The sequence below is a fragment of the Chiroxiphia lanceolata genome, chromosome 3, assembly GCF_009829145.1.
Source record: "Chiroxiphia lanceolata isolate bChiLan1 chromosome 3, bChiLan1.pri, whole genome shotgun sequence".
Taxonomy (NCBI): Eukaryota; Metazoa; Chordata; class Aves; order Passeriformes; family Pipridae; genus Chiroxiphia; species Chiroxiphia lanceolata.
The window spans coordinates 95,682,163-95,701,562 of NC_045639.1; the positions used below are offsets into that span (position 1 = coordinate 95,682,163).

A 19,400-nucleotide genomic window follows, 5' to 3' on the forward strand; every position below is an offset into this window, starting at 1 on the left:
TGAATCAGAGACATGAAAATATGTCACCAGCCCTCTGGTGGTTCCAACAGGTAGTGTGGCCAAATCAGACTCCTCTTCCCACTCACTCTGCAGGGTTACCGGGAATGTCAGACAGAACTTGTCTGCCCTGGGCCAGGCAGGAGGAATTCTGCATGGCCCTTTGCGGTCCCGCTCACCCACCGCACTTTGAGAAAAAATCAGTTCCATAATCCGAGGAGTTACAATGGTGTAAAACAGCACTAGGTAGGAGGGGCTCAGACCTGTGAAGGACTACTACACGGCATAGCTACACAGCCCTGAAGAAGCTTCCCCTTGGTAAGAGGTCAGAAATAGCAACTCAGTAGACACCTCAAAATATTTTATTTTTATGGCTTGTGATAGAGAAAGCAAAAATCTTTGTTCTTCGAAGGTACATTTTTCTACTTCTCAGGCTAGCAAAGAGCATATATCCTTTAAATGCTCAAGATTTGGCATTAAAAAGGAGAAAAAATGTTTCAATAATAATCTCTAAATTGTGAAAGTAATTTTTTAACAGTTTATAAACATCTGTAGAATGAATCAGGCTCAAAATGTACACCATAAGCAAATTTGCAGATAACACTAAGTTGGGGGGGAGTGCCAATCAGCTGGAAGGCAGGAGGGCTCTGCAGGGGGACCTGGACAGGCTGGAGAGTTGGGCTGATTCCAACGGGATGAGGTTCAACAAGGCCAAGTGCCGGGTCCTCCACTTTGGCCACAACAACCCCCTGCAGCGCTACGGGTTAGGGGTAGAGTGACTGGAGAGCAACCAGGCATAGAGGGACCTGGGAGTTTGGATTGACAGGAAGCTGAACATGAGCCAGCAGTGTGCCCAGGTGGCCAAGAGGGCCAATGGCATCCTGGTCTGTATCAGGAACAGCGTGGCAGCGGGTACAGGGAAGTGATTCTTCCCCTGTACTCAGCGCTGGTGAGGCCACACCTGCAGTACTGTGTCCAGTTCTGGGCCCCTCAGTTCAGGAAGGATATTGAGGTGCTGGAGCAGGCCCAGAGAAGAGCAACGAGGTCGGTGAAGGGACTCGAGCACAAGTCCTATGAGGAGAGGCTGAGAGCTGGGGTTGTTTAGCCTGGAAAAGAGGAGGCTCAGGGGAGATCTCATCACTCTCTACAACTCCCTGACAGGAGGTTGTAGCCAGGTGGGAGTTGGTCTCTTCTCCCAGGCAGCTATCAGTAAGACAAGAGGGCATGGTCTTAAGCTCTGCCAGAGGAGGTTTAGGTTAGGTATTAGGAAGAAACTCTTTACAGAGAGGGTAATCAGGCATTCGAATGGGCTGCCCAGGGAAGTGGTGGATTCTCCGTCCCTGGAGGTTTCCAAGATGAGACTGGATGTGGCATCAGTGCCCTGGTCTGGGAAACAACGGTGGTAGCGGATGAAGAGTTGGACTTGACAATCTCGGAGGTCCCTTCCAACCCAGCTCATTTTATGATTCTATGATTCTATGATTCTATGATTCTATGATGTTATTTCATCATATACATTTCCCAATCAAAACCAGACTTTTTTTAAAGCAAACTGACCTATTCAATGAAATTTATTTCTGTCAATGCTTTCTATATTTGATTTCCTACAACTATATTTTTTCTTTCAGAAAGGCACGTGAATCAGCTGAGTTTAAGACAAAATTGCCAACATGCAGCCAAGAAAATTACAATAATCCTTCACAGTATAAAGTCAAAAGATTTCCAAGTGGTTTTACATAACTAAATCTCAACACATTTTCTTCAGTCCTTGAAAAAAAAAAAAGCTACCATATCTTGTAATGATATAACATGATGGTACAGCCTGCTCTCTCAGAACAGAACATCATCCTGCACTTTCAGAAATACTCTCAAATCTTGCAGATGAAAGTAATTATCTGTATAAGCAGCGATATTTGAATATTCATACTCCTTTATTAAATACACATATTCATGCTACAGAAATCCAACTACTATTATTTATACCTACGCCAGACTGGCCATTTACCACCTCTGATCACTCTCAGGTGATCCTGAGAGCAGGAGGACATTCTGTGAAGCCAAAGAAGTAAGACAGTTATAATCTGATCCTATAATTTGATTCTGATCCTATAATACCCATCTCATATCATTTAGGGTGTCATTGTAAAAATAGAGAAACTTCATCTGTCCTCTCCATGCACTGGGGAAACCATTCAATGTCTGATTCTCCTTAAAACTACACCTGTTCTCAGGTGGTTTCTCTTTTACTATGTTATTATTGTAGTTACAGCTTTATAATCTTTATGACCTTTGTGGAAGAGAGCAGACAGACTCTTTCTTTACTGCTGAGCCATTATAGCTAACATTTTTGACAGTTTAAGTATAAAGAAGATCATTATTCAAGCCTAAAAAAACAAATCATCACATAGGGAAACAACTAAAATCAGAAGAAATTCAGACTTTATCTCAAAAGTTGGCAGAGATCTCTCCAGTTCTCCTGAAGAAAAAGAGTATTTAACCCATAACCTTAACCTTAAGAACAACCTTTGTATTCAGATAACTATATTAATTAAAGAATTGAGATGGAATGCATAAGTTTTTATGAAAATGGCAATAACTTGCTCAGATCATAAAAATCAGTCTAAAAAATCCTATATTTAGCTGCCAGAAGGATACAAAGAAGGGAAATTTGGGCAATCAAATGCTTTTAAATTCAGCTTAGCACTAGTCAAAGCAAAAAGGTGAGGACATGCTGCCAAAACATAATAAAAGTTGTGATGTTGAGAGTGTGATGTTCTCTGTCCTTCCTAGCCTCACCTTTTATTTGTGTTCTCACAGCCTTGCAAGCCAGAATATCTGTCTTTATTTATTAATATAAAGACTTAGCTCACTAGATGGATTTTTTTCAAGCTATGTTTCTAATTATAATGCTAAAATCCTGGAGCATAAACAGATGGATTGAAATTGTAGAAATGCTACATACCTTCCAGGTCATCCTTACTGATCACAATCTTTCGCCCTTCATCCACATGAATAGCTGTTAATCAAAATATTCAATTAGTTTCCTGAACTAGTTCAATATATTTACAAATTCTGCAAGTTACTGTTCACCATCTGTTCAAAAGCCTGTATACTTCCTTTTCTACACTGTCGTTTTTAAATCTTTCTCCAGATGGAGTAAACTCAAAGTTGTACACTGATTTATTAACTTTCATAGGAAAACAGAGCATGATAAGACCGTACTATTTAAAGATGTGCTAAAAAGCAAGAGTCATAGGAACAGTAGACGGTTTGATTCTGGGACAGATTAGCAAAAAATTATATCATGAGCTGGACTTGTGTTATGTGAAAAGGAAAGCATACACACATACATAAAACGTACATAAAGGAAACAGTGCATATTCAACTCAGATTTCACAGGAAACATTGTGGGAATGCTCTGAAGTCTTCATAACTACTTTAATTCCCCTCTGAGTAAAAGGAACACACAAAACAGAAGGTGTGATATACAGAATCTGCATAGGGCTTTAGGACAAGGCTAAATCAATAAAACTACTCCCCAGAGCAAACCGGCTTACTCTATTCATGGAGAAGCTCTCATAAGGCTACTTTGCAATCTGTAAAAAGATATTCAATCAAAGGAAGAAATAAACTCTACTCCTTAGGTTAACTAAGCAAACAGAATCTTAAATAAATATTAAAAAAATGAAGATCAAATATTCAGCACCTGTTTAGCCTTGCATAACCTACTTTGTGTTCTCTCCAGGTCAGCGGGGTCAAGTGCTGCAACTGGTTCAGAGGCTCGAGAAGGCCTGCTAATGCCAGCACTGTTCACTGCTCTCACACGGAATATGTAAGACCGTCCTTCATAAAGACCAGTCACGGGATACTTGCAGATTTTTACAGGAGCATCATTGCACTGGACCCAGTTTTCCAAACCTACTTCACATCTTGGAATAGCAGAAGGCAGAATTTATCAGTATCATCTCACAATAAATATGCACCATCCTATACCACAGAAGTCATCCTCAGTGAGTTGAGGAACTAAACCGCAGACCTCATTAATGAAAGTCACACACTTTTTACACTCTTGTCTGATCAGACAATCAGTTCCCACCCTTTTCTTATTTTTACATAATGCAAAGGTCATTTTTCTTCCACAGTTTTTGGTCTTTTCAAATCTCTCTGCTTCCCTTCTGTTTGCTTCTCTTCCTTGTTCTAAAAACAATAAATTAATGGCTTTTATTTTTAACATGCATCTCCACAGAACATACTGAAATTGCAACATTCACCTAATCTTTTCCATCTCTTCCTTGTCATATTATCAAGCAAATATCTTCATGCCTTTTCCTCCCAAAATAACTGGGCCACAGAGCATAGAGTCATCAAGAAGCAGAGTGATGTCCTTATACTGGCTTCTTTGTGTGTACATATATGGTTTGTGTCCTACTACTATAAACTTTGGTGTAGAAGACTGCCTTTTGACCTGACACTACCAGGAAAAAAAAGGGTCATGATCAAAGGCTCCTTGGCACTACAGTATTCCAAGTAACATGTCAACAAAAGACATATCTGACTAAATTATACACAAAATAGGTGAAATACTCTTATAATCTATGCACTGCACGAATTGGATATAGATGGTAGAGTCCTCAGGTCTCAAGTTAATTTCCTCATACTGGCTGCCACTTATAAACCAACATTTTCCAGCAATTCCAGACAGTTACCACTGAACTATACCAAATTAGCAGGGTAACAAATAGCAATGGGCTGCAAATTTTGTTTTTAAGTGCAGAGCAGTATACATTATGGAATCATTTCAGCAATGCTTTTGCTGACGGTTTCAGACATAAGGGTCAGATGTTCTGCTCTGGCTACAAGGAGCAAGCAGGCACTTCAGTGGAAGAGACATGCAAAACAGCACTTGGATCCCCTGTTGCCCAGTGCCTGCACTGAGCTGAAACCCCAGCAAAGTGTAAAGCTGACTGAAGGAGAGAAGACTGTCATTTTGATTTAAACAACCAGCTTCTGGGAGCCCAGGCCTTGAGCTCCTGATGTACTACATTTAAGACAGAAATAAAAAGATAATGTAATAACTCCTAGGTTTCAGCTTTTGCAGTATACAGATTAAAGAGACTAAATTTAATTCAAGATGCCCATGGATTCTAGCTTTTATAAATTAAATACTGTCAAGGCTCATTCCCTGATTCACCCACATCCATACTATTGAACATTTTAAGTGTCTGATGAAATGTGTCTGCCTGCAAATGATTACTTGGAATGGCCTCTGGCCCCTGCTAACTCCCAGATTGTGCCCAGAATTGCCTGGGAAAGCATTAGATCATCTGGCCTAAAAGTTTGCTTGGAAACAATCTAGTAATTTAACACAGTGTGTAACTGAGTTCCAGTGCAAAGGGTCTGTAAAAATATATCTAAAGAACACATGCATTGAAGGATATAATGGTAATTTTTTTCTCTTCAGTGTACACGTGTTTCTGGCAACTAACAAAATTAAATAAATCCTAATGTTTACATACTTGTCAACAAAATATCCAATGACTGGGCTCTCACTGGTTGTGTTCGGTGGTTTCCAGGTAACAATTACATAGTCTCTGTTAGCATCATGGCATTTAACATCCATCGGTGCCCCTGGTGCTCCTGCGATCAATGCATCGGCATCTGGACAAAAAAAAAAATAAAAAAAATTGGGTTTGACCCTGACTTCTCTGAAACACATCGTAAAGGCAAAGGGAAGATTTCCATTTCATTGTGCTATTTGTTTATACAAATGGAAGCCCAAAGATTTCATGACATACTAATTCACTGCAATAATGGTTCGGGACCATAATGTATATATACTCAGATAGACAAAAATGTTCAGGGATATTTTTGAGGACAGAAAAGCTGTTTAGGCATCAAACACCTATAACATTTCATGAGAATTAAGATCCTAACCCACACATGTTTCTGATGCTCTGACACACTGAGAGCTGTGGCTCAGTGTGTTACTGAAGAGACCAAGGTACTCAATAAAGAACATGTAGCTGAGGAAAATAACTCTCTTAAAGAATAAAAAATTTGCAAACTCCTGGGACATTTTGAAACGCTAATTTTTGTTTATAGTTTACAATACCAACAGGCATAAGTAATCAATGTTCCACTTTTAAGATGGATATGTTTTATACTGTTCTTTTTTGTTTCTCCTCAAGAAGCAGATAAAAAGTTTACCTTTTACGAACAGGTATCCACTGCATTCACTGATTCCACCTCTTGTAACCATGCGCAGGGTGTATAAACCTTCATCATCTTTGTTGAGATGAGTAAAGGAAAGAGCTGCCTGGCCTTCTCCAAAATACAGCTTTGTCCACTTGGAGTCCTTTATCAGCACGTCTGGAAGAGAAGACCCATCAGGCACGTTACTGCGCTGCCGGAACAACCTACGTCCTAGTGCAGTCCTCTGCTAATCAGGGACACAAACTAACATTTATGCCAGTTTGATTCAGAGTGATAGGGCTTTGACACTATGAAAACTCTACAGAGAGTAAGTTATATCTCTCTAAACTTATTTGATCAATGAACTTTAGAGAACATGAGGCATAAGACTACCCCATGCAGCGCCAACAGCAAAATTCCCATCACTATAATTTTTAATACACTGAGAGAGAAAAATATTATCCACATTTAGAAACAACAACAAGAAAACCTGCCATACCCTATAATGAATACAGGGTGGTACTTTGTCTCATTTTTAATAAGTTTTGCTTCCTGTTCAGGTCAAATGTCAGATTATTCAATTTCTTCCTCCAAATTTAAAGACCAGATTCCAGTTTGATCTGAAGACTGTTATAAATATATACCAAACTTAAAATTTGAAGTCATGCCTGTTGAGCAGTGAATAACATTAAATTTAAATCTCTCAAAGGTGAGAGGTGGTGACCCACGATTAATGCAAATTAATCTGATTGCTTAGTGAAACCAGAGTAAAAGAATGAACAGAAAATTTTATGTTAGCCAAGAGACTTTCTCACATCATCCTTTTTAATATCTAATTGGATTATTTTTGATTTTTAACTCCCTAAGACCTATTACACACTAATTTATTGTAATCAATGCAGGAGAATTGTATATAAAAGAGCTGAATATCTATGAATGCCTATTATTCTATTGCTTAGATACATTTTGGAGCAGACACTCAAACAACTGCGAAGGAATCAGTTTTCCCACCTACTAACTGAACTGCATAAGAAGGTATAAAAAATGGCACATATTCAGATAATAAAGCATCTGGAAGACACACTGCTAAAACTTACAACAGTAAGTTGCATAATCATCTAAGGATGTGTTTGTTACACAAAGTAATTCAATCATGTTCCCTCCCATGAGATTCTTAAACATGAGATCCTTACCTAGAAAATTTGAGTGTCCCCTTTCTGTCATGCATGTCACAATGGTACTTAGACTTTGCGTAGAGAGACATGAAACATTTTAAACCAAATTAGAAAAGATCTTCACCTAGAACCTTTAACCAATGCATGAGCTCTGTGGAAAATCCTGAAGAAAAAAACTGAAAAGCACTTCTGAAAAGCAGGTCACTTATTCAGACTGCAAATTTGAGTAGAATGGTAGCCACCCTGGTTTGAATGTAAGGAAATTGTAAGCAAGCCTGTAATGTCTATTAAGGCCAGAATCATCCATTTCCATGCTTTATGTGTATCTGAGACCAGAAACTGAGGAGGTAGTTGTGTTTGGTAAGAGCAGAAAAACTTCCCTCCCTCACATAAGGCCAAAGACCCACCAGAACTCAGGAGATGCTCTCTTTTTTTTAATGCAGTCTGGAGGAATGACTTTCTAGGAAGACAATAAGAGTAAATTTTGGAGGCTACAAGCATATTTAGAAGTTCTAATAGAGAAAGTATTCATACACCTGACCTCACAATAATACTACTGTACTCAAATTCACTGTCTATTTATGTGTTGTGCTCCGTTACTTCTCCCAGAATTTACCAAAGGACAGATCTGCAGGAGACTCCTAACCCATAGAGGTAGTGGGTCTCAAGCCTCATATGTGGTTTTCAGTAGATGAGATAATTTCCCTAATACATTGATGAAAGATCACAAAATGAGTGGGGAACTACTATACACTGAAACTTCTTTTCATCCTGTATTTTGTTCTTCTGAAACTTTTGCTAAACTTCACTCCGTGATTTTTCCCTCTGAAGTCAATTGTTTTATTCTAGATTGCAGTATAAATGGCTGCAGAATGCTGGTGCACATAGCTTTATAGTGTTTATGTTACAATAGAGATCAATAACAGAAAGTTCCTCCTAACGTCTGAATTCATATCCAGATTAGATATAGGTTCCTGAAGTATTATTTTGACTTAGTTTCAGTGTCTTAAATTGTTCTTTCAGTATCTTAAATTGTTCTAACTGAGCCATGAATAACAGACACCATATTCATGTTTGTCAAGTTCCAAATCACTTTAGAGGGTTTGATTCAGCCAACTTATATGTCCCTAGGAGTCTAGTAGACACCCCCAATAAGGCTCACTAGCGTGAAGCTTATTTATGCCAGATAAACACATGTTTCTCCTGTGTATAACTATTAGAAGTAAATCATACATATCCATCTCAGGACTTCAGCTGCTATTATTTGATTAACACTAACTGAAAAATACAGAAAAAATACAGTTTATCTTAATGCAAGAGTAGAATTAAATATTATCTCTCAAAAGAACCAAAATGCCTAAAGCACATGATATTAAACAAATTATTAACCTTCTCATTGCTTACATTTATACATTGCCTCCAGCTCTCAAGAAACTCAACACAGGGAACTGTAGCATATAACAAAGGTTCATAGTGCATGAATTCCTGCTGTGTTTGGGAACAAGTTCTGCCAGTCGATGCACCTGTACACCTCTTTGAAATATTGTGATTCATGCACATGTAATGAAGGACAAATCTAAGCTTTTTTGTAATGCCTTTTTTCATGTAACATAATGGGATGTAGAATAATGGGATGAAAACCTATTGGCTTTAAACAGACCAAGTTTTCATCTCAGGTTTTCACGAGACTGCAAAGAAGGGGGAAAACAAAAGCATGTAATATTTTTACATATCAAGAGGGAATTACCTTGGCATTATGAAGACGCAAAGAGAAAGGGTCAGGAGGTTTTGCTCACCTATCCATAGTGCAAGAAAAACCCATGTTTGATGAAAAGTGGAACAATATTGGGCATCCCTTGAAAATTAGCAGTTCTTCAGAGCTGCAGTTTCAAACCCAAAATTTGAGAGGCTTGGTACCTTGAGAAACTGCACCCAGTAGGAGACAAAGTAAAGATACCCTTGAAAATGATGGCTCATCTCAGAGTGAGGTGAGTGATTATTTGTAGTGATTAAATACCCTAAAATGTACAGTGAAATCCCTGTACACTTCAATGAGAACAGAATTTGGATTCAAGGATGAGCCTTAGATTTTAGGTTATTCACCAGCCAAAAAAAAAATTCATTTTTATTATTTTATATTTTTTATTTTACAAATATTTAATTGTTCCATTACAGTGAAGTATCGACAGAGATAGATAAATAGGAATGGAAGAGTAAGTAGCAGTTTGCTTCCTGAAGGTTCACATGGGAATCTAGGTAAAACTATAATGGACATGAAACAAAAGGCAAATAACCACATCTTTCCTTAAATCCTCAGGTAGAATAATTATTTTGGAATCCTACATAGAGATGGAGCTAAATATCTACAACAGGCTGCTATCCATTAAACTCCAAGTAGCTAGTTTTATGTTTTAAAACCCTTTTCTGGTGCAGTGAACAAACATTACCCATGCAGGGTTTGTGTACCATCCACCCGAGCATACAATACGCTTAGTGATGTTATTTTCAGCACTTCCTGGTGAGACTGTTTCACTTGGTGTAACATAGTTTTTCACCGACAAGAGAGGCATGGAAAGCAACCTACCAACATGGCACATAAACAGCAGATCAAAGGCATGTGTATCAGGTCTGACTTCTGTAAGTGTTCCCTAACTATATATAAATGTGATTTTAATATAAAGCTCACAATAAACACTGGAGCAAGATGGAAGTGGAGACTCATGTCCTTACCGCAGTACTTCAGACTTCAGTTTACTGCCCTGCGAGTACCCTCCTGCTCAGTGGTCAGAGTATTCTACTATAAATCATAGTCAAATCTGAGAACTGAGTTTGGATCTCCACCTAGCCAGTAAATATGATAAATATTGGTGTTATCAGATAATATGAGGTTACCCCCTGTTGCTGTAAATGTTGACTTGGTCACTTAATTGAAAATGCACATATATAAATTCTAGCTAGACATATTTCTTTGCTCTATTCCAAACTTAATTCTTAGAATATGATGTTCTAAGCTTGACCTGTGTCCTCAGTGACTCCTCCAGCATTTTATGGGTAGCTTCTATTCAATGTACTAACTTACCATCTCTATACCACTCAACACGAGGTCGTAGTCTTTTCAGCTCTGGAGTGACCAACATAGAACACTTCAAGGTCAGTGTTTCACCTTCAGTTGCAAAGGTGACTCCAAATTTCTCCAGAAACTCGACATCAATGTGGGTGAAGCAAACTTCATAAGAGAGGGGCACTATGAATAAGAAAATTAAAACATGCTTGAGTAAAAGTAAATTGTACTTGGCACAAAGAGATTACTGTCAGATCTGAACAGTAGATGGAGCTTTCTGTTAGACTCAGTGCTCATCTAGAAATGCAAGAGCATCTTGCAACAGCTCCTAATATAACTGAATGCTTAGAAGGCAAAGTCAGAAGAAGTAAGTTGTATCCAGTTTTCTCATCTGTAAAACCTTACTCTGAAAAGAGTACATAAATTATCTAAGCAAATAGAAAAAAAGGCTTACAATGGAAGGGCATTATCGCAGCAGGGTGAGGCTCTTCATCCTCTCGGAACCCTATAAATAAACATACAATAAACATTCAATGGCATGAGCATTATATTTCCTTATTGTTTTAATTATGACGTAGGACTTACTTCGCACAATCACAGCACAATTAGTTGATGCCTGACCATGGACATTTGTTGCAACTGCTGAGTAGGTAGCAGAATCATCAAAGTCAGCTCTGAAAAAGGGAAGGAGAAAACCAGATGTCTATTTAAGCAAATAAAAATTCTCTGAATGATTGATACTACAAGCCAAGCTAGGTCAATATAAGGAAAGTGTATAAAGCTCTTTACCGGTAAGGAAAGTGTATAAAGCTCTTTGTGAGTGTCACACAGTGCAAGACATTGATGAAAGACAATCAGAAAGCCGCTACTCTTCTTAACTGCAGTTTTATCACAGCTTAGTGTGCAGGCTGCATTAAGTTGAGCAAACTGAAAATGACCTTTAGAGAATGATCAAAAGGTGATAGTTGGAGAATGCCACTCTGGTATTCCCTTTCCATGTGTAACATTCTTCCTTAATCCATCTTGCCCTTCTGCCACATATTTTAAGAAAGACACATGGAAGAAAAGTACATGTGATGCTTGCAGAAATTCCTCCTTCTATGGCTGTTCCCAGATGGCAGATACTGGTATTTTTTGTGTCTCTCATATCTCTTAGTCCAATGGAAATGATAAAATAACAGGAACACTGACCAAAATTATGCGCATAAATGATCTGGTTTGTTATATTTTTTAGCCAGAAAAAAAACCCTTTACTGTGCAAGGACAACATAAACAAATAGAAAGCAAAAAATAGTTACTTGATGTAAACTAGGACCCAGTGATTGATTGTCTCACTTACTACATCCTTCCTTGAAGAGGATGTTACATGAGCAGATATATGGCCAGATGTTAAGATATAGGTACAAACTTTGATGCCCCAGTTCTTTTCTTATTTAAAATGGAGTGCATCAGGAATAGTTTATTTAGTAGTATATATGATGGAGGCCACTCAAAAATTTTCAATTATGAGATAAAATATTGTGCATGCATGCACTTAGCTTGCCCTCGGAAGAGCAAATTTGTGTCTTCTTGGCAACTGCCAGATGAAAGGGATGAAATTCTGGTTGCATTTGTCTTCTAAGAGGTCATATATCCCAGGTGTGGGAGAAGGAATATGTAAAGGTGTTTTATGTAAATTGCATAATAAGATGTCAATTTTAGAGTATGTAGCACCAGTCACAGGCACATCAGACACCAATATATGCATTCTTGCATATGTTCTGGACAGGATCATGTAATAAAAATTATACTATCTGTACTGTGATGGCTTAAACACAACTTGATCGAAGTGCTATTACATTGAGACTTATCTCTCTAAATTTACTGGTCTAACAGCTCCTCCTCGAGGTAACCCTTCAGCCACATATCTCACAAAATAAAGCAATAAAATACAAAGTTTATCACACAATTAATTATCAAAGACCTAGTGGTTAGGCCTAAGATTAGGTCACATTACCAAAAAGCCTGCAGCTGGGTAGGAATCCATACTACAGTTCAGATAGGCATAGTAAATCTGAAAATCAATTTAAAGGAATTGAAATCATAGAATGGTTAAGGTTAGAAAAGATCTCTTAGATCATCAAGCACGACCAATAACCTAGCACTACCACCGTATTAGACCACTAAACCATGTCCTCATGGGCCATATCTACACATTTTTTGAACACTTCTAGGGATGGGGACTCCATTTGGGAAACCTGTTTGGCAGCCTTTTTGGTGAAGAAATTTTTCCTAACAGCTACACCAAACCTCCTCTGGTGCAACTCGAGGCCATTTCATCTCATTCTGTCACTTGTTACTTGGGAAAAGAAACTGACCCCCACCTGGCTACAATCTCCTTTCACATAGTTGTAGAGAGTGATACCATCTCCCCTGAGCCACCTTTTCTCCAGGCTAAACAACTCCAGCTCCCTCAGCAGCTCCTCATCAGACTTGTGCTCCAGACCCTTCACCAGCTCCATTGTCCTTCTCGGGACCTGCTCCAGCACCTCAATGTCTTTCTTGTGGTGAGGAGCCCAGAACTGGACACGGGTTTCAAGGTGCAGCGTTACCAGTGCCAAGTACAGGATGTCATTGGCTGCCTTGGCCACGTGGGCACACTTCTGGCTCATGTTCAGCCGGCTGTCAACCAGTGTTCCCAGGCCCTTTTCTGCCAGGCAGCTTTCCAGCCACTCTTCCCCCAGCCTGTAGCTCTGCATGGGGTTGTTGTGACCCACGGACAGGAACGTGGTACTTGGTCTTGCTGAACCTCATACAATTGACCTCTACCCCTTGATCCAGCTTGTCCAGATCCCTCTGCAGAATCTTCCTACCTTCCAGCAGATCAACACTCCCACTTGGTGTCGTCTGCGAACTGAACGAGGGTGCCCTTGATCCCCTTGTCCAGGTCACTGAAAAAGATACCAAACAGAACTGGTCCCAATACTGGGGAACACCACTTGTGACCAGATGCCAGCTGGATGTAACCTCATTCAGCACTACTCTCTGGGCTAGATGTTATTTAACTTTTTCTTTATTTTTTTATTTTTACGAAGAATTTTTAAAATATACAATACCTGTTCACAGCTTAACTGATTCTGGACTTGTTTGAAAGCTGTTAGACTTGACAGCACTTCTTTGCACTAACTTTTTAAAAGAAGAACATTTTTTTTTCTATCCCAGTTTCACACTATTTAACACTTGTGTAATAAAAATGCCAAAAAATAATGTAAAACTGCAGTACAGGCTTTTTTTCAAAAGGCATGTTATAATGTCTCTATACTGAAATGTACATAGTTCATGAATTTACCACAGCCCACTACAATGTCTTGCTATAATATAACAAGTTAATAGCAAATGAACCAGATCAAACATTTCTTACAAGCAGGGCTTTGCAGAATTAACTGTTTCAGAACTGTAAGACATTTTCATCACTGCACTATATCCCTAATTTGAGGATCTATATATAGAATATACAATAAATAATGTATAAATATACTATATAGTACATAGTATATTTAATAACATATATTATGTATTAGCAAATTAAACAGCATTAGCTCATTCATCTCCAGAAACTGGATCGTGATCACGCTAGTGCTGATGTGTTAGAACAGCCCTTGGCATGCCTTGGTGTTCTCCAGCTCGCCAAAAGGATTCCCACACACAGCTCAGGAGATAGTAAGGGAACTTTTCCAGAAAGCAGTATGGATGTCTAACAGCCCTGTCCTGAAGGATGAGAGAAGTAGTCTATCCCATGCCAGTAGGTCACTGTGGCAGAGGATGTCCCTGATTTACTCTGTCAGGCAGAGCCCAAGAGTGCATTTCCTAGGCACTGGTGGCAGGTATATGTTATAGCATGCTCTGCAGGCCTTGTCCCCAGATAAATGCCCTATAAAGGCTTCCTGCCCTTCAGCCCACTCACCATCCTGCTAAAGACCTATGGAGGTGCCCACTGTCTTCCTCCCACCTACATGTCCTCTTGTGTTTGCTGATGAGGTGCTGATCCATCCTGGGCTGTACATGAATTAGACAGCACAGAGCACCCATATCATAACGGAGTGATGAACTTTACACCACCATTGCTGTATTAGAACATTCCCTCACATAAACAAAGCATTTGCTTCTGTCAAGTCCAAATTAGCTGCTCCTTAACATTTTGTTGTTACCATAGAGTGTTGACAACAGACAGAAAATCAACACAGCTTGACCGAGATTAGCACTGATTAAATTTCACTTTAAACCAACCGTCATCTGCTCTCAGTGTTGGCTTCATTTTCCATCAAAACAACTGATAAAAAAACTCATTTCTGTAAAAATTACACAGGATTTAGGATCTAAAAAGCAATTTATTGTTAAAAAAAGGTGTCATAAAAATAATCCAGAAACTGGAAAAACAGGTATTATGAACTAACAGGAGGTCCCAGACTATGCTAGACCACTCAAAGTGCCAGAAATTTAAAGGCATAATAACTGAAAAGTTGTCTCCCTAAAATGGAGAAGCAGAATGGCAGATACCTGACTAACTTTTCAAATGGATATATATCTCTGCTCATCTTAATTCCCTCCCCATACATTTGTTCTCATAAGCAAAATACATCTCTTCATGAGATCTTTCTGTTTGTGATGTGTCCAGGGTAAAGAAAACAGAATATGACCCTGAATGTCTCTAGAACAGAGAGGAGATTCACAAAAGGGTTATATCTTTAGCCCAAAGAAACTCAATATCTGAAAGGAAATATTTGACGAAAGTTAGTGATAGAATTATAATTAATTTGCTCAGGGAGAACATAAGAAAGAAGTTACTGACCAAATATCTGATCACACTCTTACAACGTCCATGTTTGTTTATGAAGAGAAATGAGGTACTTACAATTATGATGAACATACAAGTCAAGCACTTTCTGCTATTTAAGAGGTCATAACAACACTACCCATTTTCTAGACGTTACTGCTATGAAAGCAATTTACAATTCTTTGCTATCATCACTCACCTGACACTCCAGGAGAGACATGAACCATCTTAGATAGCCTGGTACTTACTGAAATGCCTTTAAATCCTATATTGGAAGGGGGGCTGTGGGTAAGAGCTAAACAGTACTTTTGTTTAGTGCCCACTCTGAAGAAAGTTGGACAGGATGACAACTTACATAAAGTTCTGATTTTCCTTTTGTGCCAGATAATGCTCAGGTTGAGGATTATCCTAGAAATTTTCCATTTCCCTATATGACAAACCCCCTAGATTTCCTAAATTGCACTGTAAAGTGCACTGAGTCAAGACCAGTTAGAAACTACATTTGGAGCACTGGGAGGCAAGGTGTGGTCTCTCTAACAGTTACTCTTGCATCATGATAGAGAACGTGTTTTCCAACCTTTACAAAGGTCAGATAAAATATGCATAGAGTACATTTAGATAGCATGAAGTGTGAGTCTAGAGCTGTATCTGTCCCAAGATACTAATACTTCTTGTGAAAATTAAATTGCTCTGAATCCACATGTGGTTCTGAAGCGCTAATGTTTATGTGGGTAATATTCCCCAGGCAGATACATCTATTTAAAATGCATATATTCATCCATTTGCCTAGTGTAGATTTAAACACAGGAGTTAAGATGAAATAGCATTTTTACTTGAATTAGAACACAATTCAGTGCATGTCAAGAACAGGAGGCAGTATGCAGTAAATCGTAGAGTTAAAAATGCTTCCTTTGAATCCAAATGGCAAAATTTTCAATGTTAAAGCTATATGACATCAAAATGTTTATATACTCTACAGAATTGCCATCATATGTGCTGAATCTGACTGATTCTTCTTATTTGGATTTTGTATTTGGGGAAGAGGGGACCTTTGTTATGAGGCAGCTACTTCCTCAAGCTCCCAACTACTGCAGCTTGTAGGGGGCAGTGACTCACAGGACAGAAGGTCACAGACCATTTTATTTGGGGGCTGTTTGCATTTCAGCAAGGAAAGAACAGAACGCCATTCCTGCTGCCTATACACTCACTTCTACTGCATACCTGCAAAACCCACGGAGCTGCAGTTAATCACCCATCAACTCTGCACAGTTCAAAGGCTCTGAGGGCCGCGCCGGGGGACTGCCTTTGCTGCAGCGTCTCTGCTCTATTCTGCTTCCACCTCCAGCGGGAGAAAGGGCAAGCCTAGCTCTCTCCCTCTCCAGATTAAATCATCCCAAGCCTTTTGTGCCTAATCAAACTAAAATAGCACTGTACTGACCGCACAGTGTCATTTGTTAAATGACAATAGTTAGAAGAGAAGGTTCATTCAATTTTTAAGCTTTTCTTTTTGAAGCAGTTCTGGTGCTGCTGAGGACTGGAGTCTGAGGGCTGGCTCTGCCTGCTGCCAGCAGGTGTTACACTGCACTCTGCTGGCTCTGCCACACAGTTCTGCTGATGCAGCCACAAACATTTTCTGCTGCAGTTATATGCGCTGCTTAAGCAGTGCCTTTATTAAACAGGAAAGGAGGCGGGCCCTAATAAAAGACAAAATGCTGACAAACCTTGATGCCTGTATATATGAGACTGTGAAACCACACCACATTGAAAGTGCTCCGGAAAGTCAGATGTCCTTCCCTGCTCCTTCTACCGCCCAGCTCAGCTCATCCTCCTGCTCAGTGAGGGGTGGGGATCAGGAATACCTCCAGGCAGGAGCATACTGCTCTCCCCTCTGTGTGCCAACCAACATAGCAGGAAGCAGTCATAGTCATTCACAGTTGATTAAGGCTAAGTGATTCATTTAAGAAGGTGTCACAGTAAACAAAGAAACAAAAAAAGCCCAAACCTGTTCTAAGCAAGTATCAGCAACTAAGAACTTTAAAAGGCTATGATTTTTAATTATTAAGACATACATTAAGGCAGAAAGTATTTTTCAGCTGTGCCATAAAACAATGGATCATTCTCATCTTGACTACTACTCTTTTCTTGTATTATGTACTTCTCCATACTTAAATTATGTGGGATAAAGAAGTCTCAGATATGTATGAATCATTTCAACTACCAATAGCTTTCCCTCCAAGGATTCTTCACAGTCTCCTCCTAATCACCTATCAGATGTGAGATGAAAGATAGGATGAACCACTACCGCAATGCATGTAATTTCTTCTACAACTATGAGATGTGCAAAAATAGAATTAAACTCCAAACCTCTTTTCTTTACCGCTCAGGGGACATCTTGAGCTCAAGCTCCCCTTTGAACAAGTCTAAAAGGAGCAAAAAAGAGACACTGTATGATAATAATAGCACTGAATGCATGCAGAAAATGTGGTAAATTGAGCACAGAGCATCATAAAAATATGAGACAGACAAATTAAAATTATCTGGTTAATGTATATAGGCATATAGGCCCTGGAGGACTGCAAATAGTGGGGGATGAAATAGTGTCCTGTTACTACTTTGAGACAACAAGGTGACGTTAAGGTTTCAGTGCCTCAAGAATGTTTCCACTGGGATCAGGGAATACTCTTTGGAATAAATATCACACTTGCATAAGAAGGAAAAAGTTCACTCCCTGAGCTTTGCTGAAGTGCTAGAAAGGTAGCCAAGAAATTCCAAGGCTGTTCTGAGCGGCTGTGGATCAGATGTCATGCAGCTCAGCAGTTTAGTATGAACAGCTGAGAAGAGCACAGACGTGGATAGGAAGAAAATCCCAATGGTTCCACCTCTTAGAAGAGCAAATTATTCATAAAATACAAAATATAAGTGCACGAAGATTTTTACAGAAGATCCAGAGTTAATTGATAAAGATTTATATAAAAACATTAATAATTTATATATTTTTAACCACTACCTATACATCCACTGTTTTCAATACAAGATACACTTAATGTTAATTATGCACTAACAAAATGTTCTTCCCTTTCCTGCATGTTCATTTTGTCTTTTTGACGCAGAAATTACAGCTGATGGTCAAGTTTTGAAATATAATAAAATATCAATAAATAAAAAAAAATTTACATTAGAAAATTTCAATTAATAAACTCTATAAAACAAACCCCCAGTTTTCTTTTAAGTGGAGAAGGGAAACCTGGAGGAGAGCAGCCAGGAATCTTTAGGTGACAAAAAGACCACACTGCCAGGCAGAATGAAAGAGAAATGGAACAACAGTCTCTGAAGATGGGAGTTCGGCTGAATATGAAGGAGTCTGCATGAATATTGGGTCTGGGATTACTAAGCAGAGGTTGATGATGGGTGCATGTGGGAACCTGAAATGACTCTGTGGTATGTCTGAACATGTCTAAAATATGGCTAGGTCTGAATACTTCCAAAGCTGATTGTCAATAGTGTCTACATGACTGATAACCAGCAGAGAAAAGAGATAAAAAGCACCAAGAGGATGGAAGCCATTAGTCCCCTTCAGCCTGATGGTTACAGATGCTTAGAAAGAACCATCAGCCCTAATTCTCATTTCTTCTAAAAGCTGTTGCCTCCCAAAACGTCACAAAGGAACCTACATACTGGCATCTGGACTTACCAAGCGGTTCCTTATGGATACTAACCAAGGGACACAAACAATTACAGTCACTCACCATCAGGAAATGACCAAAGCTTCATCTCCTGATTGGCACTCACACATATCCAGACAAAGGAGCTTGTTTTCCATTTTCCCTGCTGAAATGGAGAGGATTGCTAGAGGACAACCTGTTTTTATCTTCTAACCTCTTATTCTTATCTTCAAAAGCAATGTTGGTGGGAAGAATCAACAATGTTGACACATTTCATATATACAGAGAGCAATTAGCAAGTTAGCCATAGCCTGGGGATAGAAGACTGAGTCTCTAAGAAGCATCCCTTAGGAAGCAACAACATAGTGATTCTTTCTGACAGGTTCTGTACATGGTTATGTTTCTCCCATCCTGAGCTATGAAGAGGTTGACAGTTGGGCTGGACTTGGCTGCAGGATGACAAAGGCAAGTAGTCTTTCCCAAAAACAGAAGGAATGATG

At 39.1% G+C, this 19,400-nt stretch overlaps 1 protein-coding gene across 2 annotated transcripts in view; it reads right to left on the reverse strand.

Annotated features, from left to right (window-relative positions):
* The window catches only part of MYOM2 (myomesin 2), a 75,369-nt gene that overhangs the window by 43,538 nt on the left and 12,431 nt on the right, over positions 1–19,400 (reverse strand). For both annotated transcript variants that reach the window (XM_032682614.1, XM_032682615.1), the window contains exons 8-14: positions 11,011–11,099; positions 10,880–10,930; positions 10,444–10,608; positions 6,205–6,366; positions 5,514–5,655; positions 3,727–3,926; positions 2,960–3,013 (exon numbers count right to left, since the gene is read on the reverse strand). In XM_032682614.1, coding sequence (XP_032538505.1) covers positions 2,960–3,013; positions 3,727–3,926; positions 5,514–5,655; positions 6,205–6,366; positions 10,444–10,608; positions 10,880–10,930; positions 11,011–11,099 — 863 coding nt within the window. The remainder of the gene's footprint in view (positions 1–2,959; positions 3,014–3,726; positions 3,927–5,513; positions 5,656–6,204; positions 6,367–10,443; positions 10,609–10,879; positions 10,931–11,010; positions 11,100–19,400) is intronic.